The sequence below is a fragment of the Sparus aurata genome, chromosome 2 (assembly GCF_900880675.1).
Source record: "Sparus aurata chromosome 2, fSpaAur1.1, whole genome shotgun sequence".
In the NCBI taxonomy this organism is placed as follows: domain Eukaryota; kingdom Metazoa; phylum Chordata; class Actinopteri; order Spariformes; family Sparidae; genus Sparus; species Sparus aurata.
The window spans coordinates 28,482,034-28,495,332 of record NC_044188.1 but is presented as its reverse complement, the minus strand read 5'-3'; the positions used below and the strand labels follow the sequence as shown (position 1 = coordinate 28,495,332).

The following is a 13,299-nucleotide window of genomic DNA, read 5'->3' as shown; positions in this document are numbered from 1 at the left end:
TAGCGAGTCAGAGAGATTCTGGGTGGGTGACTGCGATGAGACTTAATGCACCCAACGTCAGTTCATATTTGCATAAACACAAGATGGTGTCTGTCTGTATCTGTGTGTGTGTGTGTGTAGTGGTGTTTTGTTTCAGTGGAGATGCCTTTGCATGTGCAGGGAAAGAAGGGGGACGTCAGGGCAACCGTAACACTGAGCTAATTAAATCACTACGGGACAGAGATGGATGGCCTAACGCACACTCACACACACACACACACACACATACTCATTCCCTCGAGAAACCCCCCCCCCCCCCCCCGCTGTGTCGGGCTGTGATGTGCATCGTTTACCTCCATAATCATCTGCCTTTCATTCTCTCACTCTTTTCCTCTCCTCCCTCTCTCTCTCTCTCTCTAGGTAAGCCAGTGATGATTATCACAGAGTACATGGAAAACGGATCGCTGGATGCATTCCTGAGGGTCAGTCATGCGTTTCTGTCTGCACACATGTGTGCATGTGTGTGAGTGTGCGATACGACTGTAGCTGTGCTGATCCCATCTTATCGCTGTAATGTCATCCCCCCCCCCCCTCCCCGAAATTACAAGAGTTCGTTCGCAAACATTCGCCTTAATCTTTATCCTCTCCTTGATCGACTTACCGTTTTTTCCGACATGGAGGTTGGCGCAGGTTTTTAACCTCTGCGCCTCCAGGGTTCACTACACTTTGGGCTTTAGCTGATTTATCCAATGAATATACTGTATATAGAGTGAGAGTAAACAGAGGAAAGTTAAAAATGAATACGCTGTACTTGGAAAGTTGTGTCGTCTTGGCGTAAATTATGTTGCACAGTCGTAGGTGTAAGCAAACATGAGGACATTTATAAATCAATCAACTCTGTATGAATTTTTAACACATTCACAAACAGTTGTAAACCTGCCTGTGAATGATTTGTACAGGCGTGTAGACGGTCAACAAATGCTTTATAACTCAATGCCATTAATACAATCTTGACCGCGTATTTGACAAAATAATTTAAATCCTAAAAAGTGTTGCATTTGCTGACAGCTATATTGTAATAAATTGTAGTATGTTAAAAACTATTTATTAGAATACACGCCAAACATAGAGTTTAAACATGACTGTAAACTGTTTATAAATGCTTAATACCACACTTTAAGGCTTTGTTTTTCAGTGTATTCATACTGGTGTGTAATACAGTGTTTTGAAGCGCTCCTTAAAGGGTCTCTCTGGAACTTCTATCTTGTGCTGGAAGCCAGTTAGCCGTTAGTTTATTTTAGCGGACTCCATGTCTAAACTAACGTTAGCTGCTGTTGCTCTGTGTTAGCGGAGTGGAGCGAGGCAATGAGACGAGGCGCTGGAGAACGTGCCTCAAGTCACATCCTGGGGGCTGAACTCTTGACGAAGAAATCCACAGTCCAGCAGCATCAGCCATCTTAAACAAATTGTCCACAGGCTTGTACAGGCAATGCAGAGAGAATTACGTTTCAGTTCGCTCACATATGGCCGATAAAAAAAATGTATAGTATTATTAATACGTGTAAATTGCTACAAATTATAGAACCCTTTTACTCACAACATCCTGAAAGTGCCGAAGTGAAAAAAAAATAAAAAATCACAAATATACAAAGGGCAAACTATATCACCGGTACAGTTAATGTAATATAAGAACTATTCCCCAGTCTGAAATATGTCATTTTATTTTTTTTTCCCACAACCATCTGGGGACCCCTGGAAATTAATTTTTCAACGCCCTTTGGTGGTCCCGGTCCCCCAAACAATCGAGCCTGTAATTAAGTTCCCACGTTTGTATATTTTGTGTCTTCATAGCGTGTGACAGTCTGTTACAAACCATTTAATAAAACTGACACAGAGTTTGCTGATGTAGAAATCAACTGAAAATCATTATTGCTACTGAAACATTTGCGGTTAAATGTTACCTTCCAAAACCAATAAAGATATGATGTACAACTTTTAAAATGTTCCTTTTTTTCCCCCTGCAGAAGAACGATGGTCGCTTCACCGTGATCCAGCTGGTCGGCATCTTGCGTGGAATTGCATCAGGTATGAAGTACCTGTCAGACATGAGCTACGTTCACCGTGACCTGGCGGCTCGCAACATCCTGGTCAACAGCAACTTGGTTTGCAAGGTGTCCGACTTTGGCATGTCCCGAGTGCTGGAGGACGACCCTGAGGCTGCATACACCACCAGGGTGAGTGTGTGTGTGTGTGTGTGTGTGTGTGGAGGCGAGCATGTGTCTGACTGAGTCAGTGGTCTGTCTGCGTGTCACCTTACTTGTCGGCTTTGTCAGCTTTCATTAATCGGCCCATCTTTTCAATTACAGGGAGGGAAGATCCCCATCCGCTGGACGGCCCCGGAGGCCATCGCTTACAGGAAGTTCACCTCGGCCAGCGACGTGTGGAGCTACGGCATTGTCATGTGGGAGGTGATGTCATATGGAGAGCGACCATACTGGGACATGAGTAACCAAGACGTAAGTATGAATATAAGTTTATGCAGACAATCATAAATAACATGCGGCATAGATGATGTGGAATGCTAGAGCTCAAACAATAATTCCCAGTCGTGTGTGTACTGTCAAACATTTTTAAAAGATACTTCATCATTTTAACTGGGTTATATAATCAAATCACCTGCAGGGGTGATAAAACACCGGCAGTATATTCCCTCTTCTCATTACATATTGAATTCAAATTTCTAGCTCCACTAATGCTGATAGAGAATTTAATTTGTGCATAAGCAAATATTTTGTGTAGGTGCCAAAAGTTAGGTAATTAACAATGAAGCTATGGGTATAAAATCTGAGTACAAATGACGTAGCTGTAATAAAAACTGCCTACAGTTTTTCATTTCTGTTCAACTCTCTCTACACAAACAGACTCAGAAACAAAGTGACTTACAGCAACATTGATGTCCTGTCTAGGTGATCAAGGCTATCGATGAGGGCTATCGGCTGCCCCCGCCCATGGACTGCCCCGTTGCGCTCCACCAGCTCATGCTGGACTGCTGGCAGAGAGAGAGGGCCGACCGGCCAAAGTTCGGACAGATCGTCAACATGCTGGACAAGCTGATCCGCAACCCCAACACCCTGAAGAGGACCGGGGGAGAGACCGCTGTCAGGTGAGAGGGCAGGATAGATACAGGGTGAAAAGGACCAGCTCACACAAATCACAGAAATCAATACAATTACATTCACTGTAAGCACAAACTATTTGTTTTCTTTTCAAAGTTAGTGTTTGGGCTTCCTTTTATTCGAAATTGACCGAATTTGAGAAGACAAAAACATTTTGTCATAAACTTGATTTTTTCGTTGTTGACATAACTTTATCACAGTTTACTTTCCTATAGAAGTCTTAGTTGAACCAATGCAATCTTTCACCGGAACTCCAAAGCCAAAACTTTATTTCAGTCTACCTTAAAAAGAAGTGCTACAAAAGTTAGCATTGTTAATAACAAGTTTAGGTTCTCCTGTCAGAGCCACTATGTCAAAACTAATGGAACAAAGATGAAACCATTCCTGAGTAATTCTTTCACAGTGTACAAGTGTGAGGGGGTAAAATTTTAAAAAATAAACAATTATTTAATTAATTTGATAGTTTTCAAATTATAAAAAAACCAACAACAATATTTGAAATAATTAAATTAAATAAAAACGTGTATATTTACATTTAGGTAATGAGAAAAAAAGAATGACTTATTTCCACTTGATTCCTGTATGACTTTCCACAGTGTTTCTAGAACAGTGTTTTCTGAAATACCTTTTTACTGAAGAAATAACTAAATTAATAAGGCTGGACACAAATACAGTTTATTCAGCCAGGTCAGATCAATGTTGTAATTGTAATTACAATCAATCTTTTAAATTGTGATAAATTCTCTGAAGTTTTTGTCGATATGACAATTTTAGAAGAGGCCACATTATTAAAGAATATTATTATTATTATTATACAAGTTTATCACACATTTTCTTTGCATTAATTAGTGTGATTTTAGCAACGACTGTTCCACTGCAAACCAAGCTAAAATAAGGCACACACACACACACACACACACACACACACACACACACACACACACACACACACACACCTACACACACACACACACACACACACACACACAGCCTGTATACTGCACAATGGATTACACACTCGGTCTGTTTACATTCACCATTACACATTATCTACCGGCTACATGTGGCTCTTTTCAGCACAAACACCCTGCATAATGGATTTCTCTGCAAACTAGCTTTAATGGTGCTGTACACTCAGGAATGTAGCCGCTCTAACGTGGGGGGAGAATTACGATGTAACGCCGAGTTAAAAACAAACATGACCCCGCAGCTCCGACACCGTTACTCTCGAGCGGCTAAACGTGTTGAGAATGACATACGTGTGTTTACAGACTCTACGCAGGCCGGTGGGAGTCTGTTTGAATTTAACGAGTGTGTGAGTGCACGCGAGAGGGTCGCACACACCTAATGTGACACAGTGAGAGCGAGAGGGGAGCCCTCGTGGAGTAATTAGCAGGGCTGAATCCTGTAAATGCAGCTTTTACAGTTACAAGAGGGAAGGGGAAAGTAGAGTAGTGTGTGTGTGGGTGTGTGTGTGTGTGTGTGTGTGTGAGGTGTCTGCGAAAAGGGATCGCTACGCATAATCTTTTCCACCTACTGAGTAGAGATGACTTATTAAAGAGTCTGACATCCTGTTCTCACAGTTCAACTCAGCATCCTATTTAAAAAAAGAGCGAACAGTAAAGAGAGATAGCGTGTGTGTGAGAGTGAGAGAGTCACCGGAGCGGGACGAGGCCGCCGCCGACTCAGACTCACCGGCCCCAAGTAAATGTTTCATGGCTGACGGCGCTGGTGCAGCGCTCGGCAGAATGGAAGGACGGGGAAAAAGAAGTGAAAAAATAAGGAGGTTATTCCGCTGATGATTATCTAAATGTGAGGAGGAACTCCGCTGTGCGGTAAAATTCACCGAGCTGTGCCCGGCTGTGTGTTTTCTGTAAAATAAGGATTAACTAACTGTGTCGGTCACACCCAGGAGGAACTGTGTTTGACTTGGCTGGGTTTCTGCTCGGACCTGAAAAACAGGGACACAAAACAGAGCTGAACCTGACCTGAGTCCATCCAGGAGGAAAAGCTAGAGAGAAATGTAGCATGGAACATTTTACAGTTTGGTAGCTCTCTGTCATCGCACAAAGTGCATATGTCATGCACTTCTGATGCTTCTGCGCGGCATCACCGTCAGGACTCAGGGAAAGTCTAATTCCCGTAGAGCTGTCGTCGCTGTAGCTGTCATGAATCAGTTGTATTCCAGACTGTGGGAAAAAGTGGATCATTACCTTTCAAGTCAAAGCACTTAAACAGAATGTTACTTTTACTGTCTGTTCGAACAGACAGTTGCACACATTAAAGTTGTGGGTTATAGCTTATCCTAGACTGTAAATACAGAACCCAACCGAGAGCCGAGACGACCATTGTTGGGCCTGAGAGCGTTCGTGAAATGAACTCTCCACTCTTCTCTCCTCCACCCGCAAGGCCTAAAACCACCCTGCTGGAGCCTGGGAGCCCCGAGGCGTCCTCGGCCATGGGCACGGTGGAGGACTGGCTGCAGGCCATCGGCATGGAGAGATACAGCGACAACTTCACCGCCGCCGGCTACACCACTCCAGAGGCCGTGGTCCACATGACACAAGAGTGAGTAGAGAGCGAGAATATGAGAGAAGAAAGGAGAAGTCGTAGGCCTGCCAGCACAGCAACAAACTTCTGCGGAGCCACAGGTTTTTTTGGGAAGGTCACTTAGGAAGTTACTGGGGATACTTGGGGTGGTAGTCGAAACTAGCCTCAGTAACAAAGTGTATGCGTTAAACGTATGATAGTGTTAGGAATAGCCTGTTCACTTGAAAGAGTTGCAAACCCTTCATCTTCATGACTGATCGCTCTAAAGAAAGGGAATTAGTGTCTTGTTGCCATGGTAAACGCTGGTTCTGGCTAAGTGGTAGGACGTGCTGGAAGTCGTGATTTGCGCAAGGCATCATGGGAGCTATAGGAATAAGGTGGATAGCAAGTCAATCCTGTGGACACAAGAAGGGTATCTCTGTTTTTATTTATTTTCCTAAATATTTTTATTTTTATTTATTATTCTTCAGCAGTGGATTAAGAGAGTTTAGTGCGTTTCATATTTTGAGCATGTGGTTAGCTGTTCACCTCTGCTTCAAATCTTAAGCCTACCAAGTTGTTTGGCCCGCTGGTTCTAACTTCATTATGTAGCGTATGGACATTGTTTGGCTCATTTAACTCAAGCAAATGAGCGCATTCCCAGACATGTCAAACTATTTCTTTAAATTGCCGTCTGGCAAAATATACAGCAGTATCTGCTGCCGTACCTCCAGACTCCAGAGCAGCTTCATTCCTCAGACTGTGAGACTCCTGAACTCATCCTCAACACTCCACCATGAATAATCCATTTCTGTGACTTGATTTTTTTTTATTAAATAGTTATTAAATGTTGAACTTTATGATCAGAGCAGAATGAACTCTTTGACATCTTTTTGCAAAGTCTACATGCGTTAAATGCTTCCCAGTCTGTCAGTTGTCTGTAATATTTTCATTTTACACCTATTAAGATTACAGGATTAGAATTGCTGTGTTGGCAGGTGAAATTCCTTATTCAGCAGTTAAACTGTCAGGCCAGTTTCCACTGCAGGGCTGTAAAATTCATTATGTGGATCAGGCCTACGTGTGTTTGTTATTGTTGTCCCTGGTCCTAAAAGGCCTCTTTTCCTTCATCCTTTTCAGAGACATGGCTCGCATCGGCATCTCCTCAGCAGCACACCAGAACAAGATCCTGACCAGCGTCCAGGGAATGTTGTCCCAGATGCAACAGATGCAGGGCAGAATGGTTCCCGTCTGAGAGATTTAAACAAAGAGAAAAGGAAAAGGAGGCAAATCGACTTCGTTTCTTATGAAAAAAATAGATAAATAACAAAAAAGATTAAATATAAAAAAAAGAGACAAATAAACTATGAAGAAATAGTTTACCTCATCCATGCACTTTAAATTGGATCTAAAAGAAAAGAAGAGGTTGATGAAGAAGAAAAAAAGTGGTGAAAATGGCACTTTTTGAAAAAAAAAAAAAAAAATCAGACCTTTACCTTGCCCTTTTTTTTGTTGTTTTGGAGAACGGGACGCTTCTGTCTGCAGCATTTATGGAGAGATGGAGGGACGGCTGGAAAAGTGCTTCCGAGAGGCCAATCTGGAGTGCCTTTAATGGTCTGGAAGGAGAAGCGAGGGAGGGGGGAACCGTACCTTTTCTTCCTCTTCTTGGGGCAGAGTGTTGTTTCTGGAACATTCTTTCTGGAATAATCCGTGGAGCAGATTTTTTTGATTTCCTGTGACTATGTTTATTGTACATGAATTGTTTCTGGGGGACTCGCTTGGCTGCCCCGGCCACCATTGTTCTCTCTCAGCTGGATCTGTTTGATATCGCACGGACAAAATGGAGGATCCTGACCGTCACATGTAAACAGTGCATCTCTGAGAGGTTGAGGGTTGGATTCCGAGGGGAGACGGCGGTGCGGGGAGGGCTTATTTTGAGGAGCTTTTTTTTTGTGTTTTTTGCTCTGTTCTGGACTTGTTTTTCTCCCAGAACGCTGTATTTTGTTGCCCTCAGGACGTTGCTGAGAATGTCTTTGATCTTCCAGAGGAGCCTTCCCACTCCCTCGTCTTCCCAAAAATGCCCTCCCACACCCCAGATAAACACACAATTTGGATTCTTCCATTCATCTCCCCATCTGAGTCACGCCCCCAGCACCCCGCTGTTGTACGACCCACCGACTCTTCCTCTCCGTCTTTGATGGACAGCTGTTTGCACCGTTTCAATTGGCTTTCTAAATTGGACGCAAGACTGAAGGAACTTACTGGCAGGATTTTCTGGACAAAAGGACGCAACGAGGGCAATTTGGATGCGGAATGAATCAGAATCATCAGCGTCGCCATCGTCGCCAAGAAAATAACAAGAAAACACGCACAGGATTACTCGAACCGCCATCAAGGTGAGGATCGATGAGGTGTTATTTTGTTTCTTAGAGTCAGCACAGAAAAGCCTCTTAAAACAAAACAAATACAGATACTGGATTAAACCTCCCTTTGTTATTGCAGTATGCTTCTAATATCCACTATGTCTAGCCAGAGAGGGGCCAAACAGACTCATTAGACCTCCTCTCACTCTCAACACTGGTCCTTCAGCAGTGTTAATTAACAAGTGGGTTGCGCCACCTCAGGCAGCCAGAGCAGATCAATAGCCACTGGTCTGTGATCAGTCTGCAGGCCTGATGCTGCTGGCATGTAAATGAGAAGAATTAATCAGCTGCTGACTCCCGGTCAGCCAAACAGAGCCCACCAGAGCTCAGAAACACCTTAAGGAGAGGGTGCTTTTGGCCGTCTTGAGCCGACACACCGATGGGTTGTCATGGTCGTGGGAAGGTCCTCCACACAAGTCTCACTGTTTGATTGATCCAGATTCACTGAGTAGACGATCAGCATATTTACACGCAAATGAACACGCTGACTCAGCAAGTTCAAGACCGATCTCACATTACACTTCTATAATTAGTTTAATATAGGCCACAGCATTGATTTGTTTGATTTATTTATAAAACTCGGTGTCCAGTTAATTTGGTACCGTAAAACTAGCTAAAATCAATGCAGCTCTACAGTTTGTTGTGCAGAGAGGTTCACATTTAATTCTGTTGTCATTTTGGAGGCTGCACTTTGTGATGCTGTTGAAAAGTGCTGCAGTTAACCATTGTCCTCATTGATCTGCCTCGTAAATTATTTGTTTTGTTTATAAAATGTAAATGTATTAAAATAGTAAACAGTCCCATTTAGAATTCTGCAGAGCCGTGGTGATGTTTTCATATTGCTTGTTTATCCAACCAACAGTCCTAAACCCAAAGGTAACCCATTATCAAATATCATTAAAAAAATAAATAAAAATCCTTATATCTAAGATGCTAAAATCTGCAAAAGGACACCATTAATCAATTATCAACATAATTCTAGTTTTCTGTCAATCCTTTTTATATCAAGTCGGTTGAGTCAGTATTAAAAAACATTATAAAGCAGAAGGTCTTTTAAAATTAATACATTTACCTCATGCAATACAAAAATACTAAATACTAAATGCTGTAAAAGGCTTCTTTTTTTTTTTACATGAATGGAATGCACTATAATCAATCAATATCCCTGCATGAGGAATGTTGGAGACAGCGGATTTATTTCAGTTGGCATGAGATAAAGCATGGAGCGGCTGAACTGGCTGTTAAATCCATAAATACAGGACTCATCTAATACTCAAGCTAGTTAATGTCTGCTGGTTTGCTTTTGATGTGTGCCAACAAGTCAAGGGCATGTTTCAAATATCATGTATACAACACAGCATGTGGCACGCACAAGTTAATACATCGTTGCCATGAAATCCATATTTTTCCCCTGTGGGGCGGCCCATTGCAGTTTCTGGACGCTCCGGTGTTGGCATTCAATTTTGTTTAGCAGATGAGTCGAATGTTCCATCAGGGCTGGAGCTGGAGAGCTGTATTGTTGGTCAGGACAGGACGCCAAGTAGAAATGTTTATATTCAAAACCACCGTGACTGATGCAGCCCTCTTTTCCTCCCCCCTTTTTCTCTCTCTCCAGCTGCTGCCGTCCATCACAAACAGGATCCCAGCCTTCGCTCGCTCCGACCAGAATTCTTCCTCCTCTTCCTCTTTGTCTTCCTCCGCCCGCTTTTCCCTCCTCTGCTCGGAGTCTCCTCTGACGCCGAGATGACAAATCCATCCCCTGGCGTCTGGGACACCTGCCGTCACAACACTTCAGCTTGACAAACTAGCCAGCGCGTGCTTGTGGCCACCCAGCAATGTACTGGAATGACTATGAATGATTTAACAGCATAAAAAAAGAGACAATACGAAGAATGTAATATAATTGAGAAGCCCTGCTCCAGCAGATGTACTTTTATTTTGAAAGTTTCATTTTATTTTGTGATTTTCTTTTTTTTTTGTTTGTTTTTTGTTAAATGGTTTTATTCTGTTTGCATGTAAAGTAACAAACGTTTGAATTGAGCGTGCGAATGGGATGACACGTGTGTACGGGGCGTGTGTGTGTGTGTGTGTGTGTGAGAGCGCGCGTGTGTGATTGTCTAGCTGTATGAGTGACAGTGTCTTTGAAGTACTATCAGTAATCGTGTCTGTTTTCATGCCACTGTGGAGGAAGACGAGCTAAACAGAGATGTATTGTTTTTGAAATGAAAAAGAAAAACCTTGGACTTTTAATTGCTTTCCTGTGGCATCTTAAAAAAAACAAAAAAACGATGTAAGGTGTGTTGCTCCCGTCGTGCGAACTCCACTCAGCAAACAACATTTACTAAGCAGCTTTTCTGGAATGCGACCCATTTCCGCGACGGCTTGCGAATGGACACATGGAGACGTAGGAACACACCGGACACCGATGAGAGTTTGGACTCTCCGAGCTCATGACAAGAGAAGGTCGGAACCATATCTCTCCTTTGTGGAAGTGGAAGCAGATTAAGGCGACACATCTGTATACAACAAAGGATCGGAAAAGTGAGGAAAAAAGGTGTTTAAGAAGGGAAAACTTGGGTATTTTGATTTTTGATTTTTTTTTTTTTTCCAGAGCACCATACAGCTACAGGTTTAACCCAATGGACTATATTCTTTTTGTTCCTTTATCTCTTTAAACTATACTTATGTGAATGTTTTTGAACTCGTAAGTGACGCTTCATATAATACAAAAACACCTCCGTCCTTAATACAGCTCTACTGCTCTTTCCTTTTTTTGGCAATGCGTTTGCTCTTTTGGTTTTTATCTATCGAAAAAGGACCTGTTTGGAAAATATGCAAGACATGTTGGGAAGGAGAAGGAAACCAGAATGTACTGTAAAATACTTTTTTCCTTTACTTAAATGTTGGACGATTTGAAAAAAGAAAAAAAAAAAGAAAAAATTAACAAAAAACGCAAGAGTTAATGTTTGTCATTGTATGCCTTCCGATGCCATATGATCTAGCCATGTAGATCTAACATTCTCTCAATCTTTTTTTTTTGTACTTTTTTTGACATGATCATGTTTTTTTGGCCTTTTTCTTTTTGTTTTATTTTGTTTTTTGTCGAGGAGCTCTAGGTACATGTAACTTATGTCATTTATTTATGTCCTTTTATATCTAGTTTGTAAAATAATAGCCTAAAGTGAAGAAAATAAAGGGGTGCCAAAGTGCATTCTTAATAAAGTAGAAACCATATGACGATCTCCCTGCCTTTCATTCACACACACACACAAACACATACACTGTGGCGTCTGTTGCAAAGACCATCAGTGTTGCCATCAGTTATTGCTGTCATTATGCTTGTAGAGGAGATCTGATTACCTAACTATCACGCATTGATTACTGCATTATATGATTGCATGTAATGGAAGGATTACGTAACAGAAGGAAGAAGCCAAGGTAGCGCTTCAATCAATCCCTTGGCTTCCTTTTTGCGTTCTACTTTACACTCTCATTCTGTGTTCAGCACGCACACACACACACACACACACAATAAAGAAAAGGACAGTCTTTCGGCTATTAGTCCGCTCTGCAGCACAGGCTCAGCAGTTATCATGACTGTGGACTCCAAGACTTGGCCCCCGATCTCCTGTCAGTCCTTGAAGTAGCAGTGAGCGCCACTCACTTGGCATGGTGCATGTGCGTGTGTGCGCTTAATCAGAACAGCATCTGCTTCCTCCACTCATTTCCAGCAGCGATAAACCGCTGATTGTCCTAAGTCTTTGATAAGAGCCCGGGAGGGGGAGGGTGGCTGTGGGCAAAGGACAGTTTCAGAAATGGAGCTCGGGCAAACGTCGAGCCAAATGGTGTTTTACACATTTCCTGAGAACTGGCCAGCACAAGGCACGCATGCATTAATGCTCTGAAGTTTGTAGTGGGAGATGTTTATCGGCCTCGAAGGGAAAGTGTGCCTCCTTTTCGCAGATTGTTGGCAAGCTTAGAGGGGAAGATTAGCAAGACCGAGGCTGATAAATTTGCCCCAACTGAGAAAGTTTTTTTATTTTAGATTTTTGACAATTTGGCATGGTATGTGAATGTTCAGAAATGGATTACTACAGTGGCAGTCTGCCCAACAGTCCCATATTTTCAACTCACTCATCAACAACAGCCAGCGAAAAACACTTGCTTTTTTTTTCAAAAAAAATAAATAAAAATAAATCAAGAACCGTGCATTATAATCTGAGAAATTAATGAAAAATCTGCACCATAAATAAATGGGCTCTATTCTGGGCCAAGACCCAGCCTCCATCCAGGTTTAGTGGAAATCTATTCATTAGTTTTTGTGTAATCCTGCTGAGATACTAACTAAGAAGCAGACACGGGGTGAAAACATAACCTCCTTGGCGGGGGTAATAAAAAATGATATGAAGAAAGAGCCTGCATGCTTGACATAACCCTTGTCCATACCAACCTTGGAAACAGTAGTTTGAAACATGAATGTCTGCACAAAATGTTGTGTCAGTCCATCGTGTAGATATCAAGGTGCAAGAGGCTGATAAGGGGATCACCAAAGTCTAATAATGTTACTCAAGGGACCTCAATGTCTGCAGCAAATTTCACGGCAATCCATCCCAAAGTCGTCGAGGTATTTTACTCTGAACCACAAATATGATCCTTATGGTGGTGCTTAAAGACAAGTCAGGGGATCACCAAAGTCTTAAGTATTCGTCACCTGGGGTCCATCCATGGCTGTACTAAATTTGATGACAATCAGCCCCGTAGATATTTCAGTCGGATACCAAAGTAGTGAACTGAACCACAGACTGACACACCAAAATTTCATCCCTAGAGGCCTGCTGTTAGCACTTCTACATAGAAGAAGTGGATGTTATGCTGAAAAAAGTAGACGGGGAGAGCAAGACAAAGAAGAGTGCCAGACTCAGCGAGGAAAAATGAGGACAGAAAAAGACAAAGTATAAGGAAGAAACCCAGACGGAGACTTAGAGTGCAGGTCACATGGAAAGTAAAAGCTGGCTGTATGCTTGACTTGGCAAACCAAAGTAAGCCGAATCATGTTGAAAGTTCAGGTAGTGGCCATTACTCAGCTGGAATGAAGCCTTCCTCTCAACAAAATCAGCACAATCCAACACCTCTGTCAGTGCAGCCTCTCTTTTTTACCTCAATCTCTCAGCGAGATGAACCAAGAAAATGTT

At 42.4% G+C, this 13,299-nt stretch overlaps 1 protein-coding gene across 4 annotated transcripts in view; it reads left to right on the top strand.

Moving 5' to 3' along the window:
• epha4l (eph receptor A4, like) overlaps window positions 1–11,341 on the top strand; it is a 58,496-nt gene extending 47,155 nt beyond the window's left edge. For 3 of the 4 annotated variants that reach the window (XM_030394741.1, XM_030394734.1, XM_030394726.1), the window contains exons 12-18: window positions 400–461; window positions 2,004–2,213; window positions 2,346–2,495; window positions 2,946–3,142; window positions 5,565–5,723; window positions 6,825–8,080; window positions 9,723–11,341. In XM_030394741.1, coding sequence (XP_030250601.1) covers window positions 400–461; window positions 2,004–2,213; window positions 2,346–2,495; window positions 2,946–3,142; window positions 5,565–5,723; window positions 6,825–6,939 — 893 coding nt within the window. In that variant the 3' untranslated portion in view covers window positions 6,940–8,080; window positions 9,723–11,341. Of the gene's footprint in view, window positions 1–399; window positions 462–2,003; window positions 2,214–2,345; window positions 2,496–2,945; window positions 3,143–5,564; window positions 5,728–6,824; window positions 8,081–9,722 lie in introns of those variants that run through there. The other variant, XM_030394752.1, reaches the window with a different exon arrangement.
• The last annotated feature ends 1,958 nt before the right edge of the window (window positions 11,342–13,299 follow it).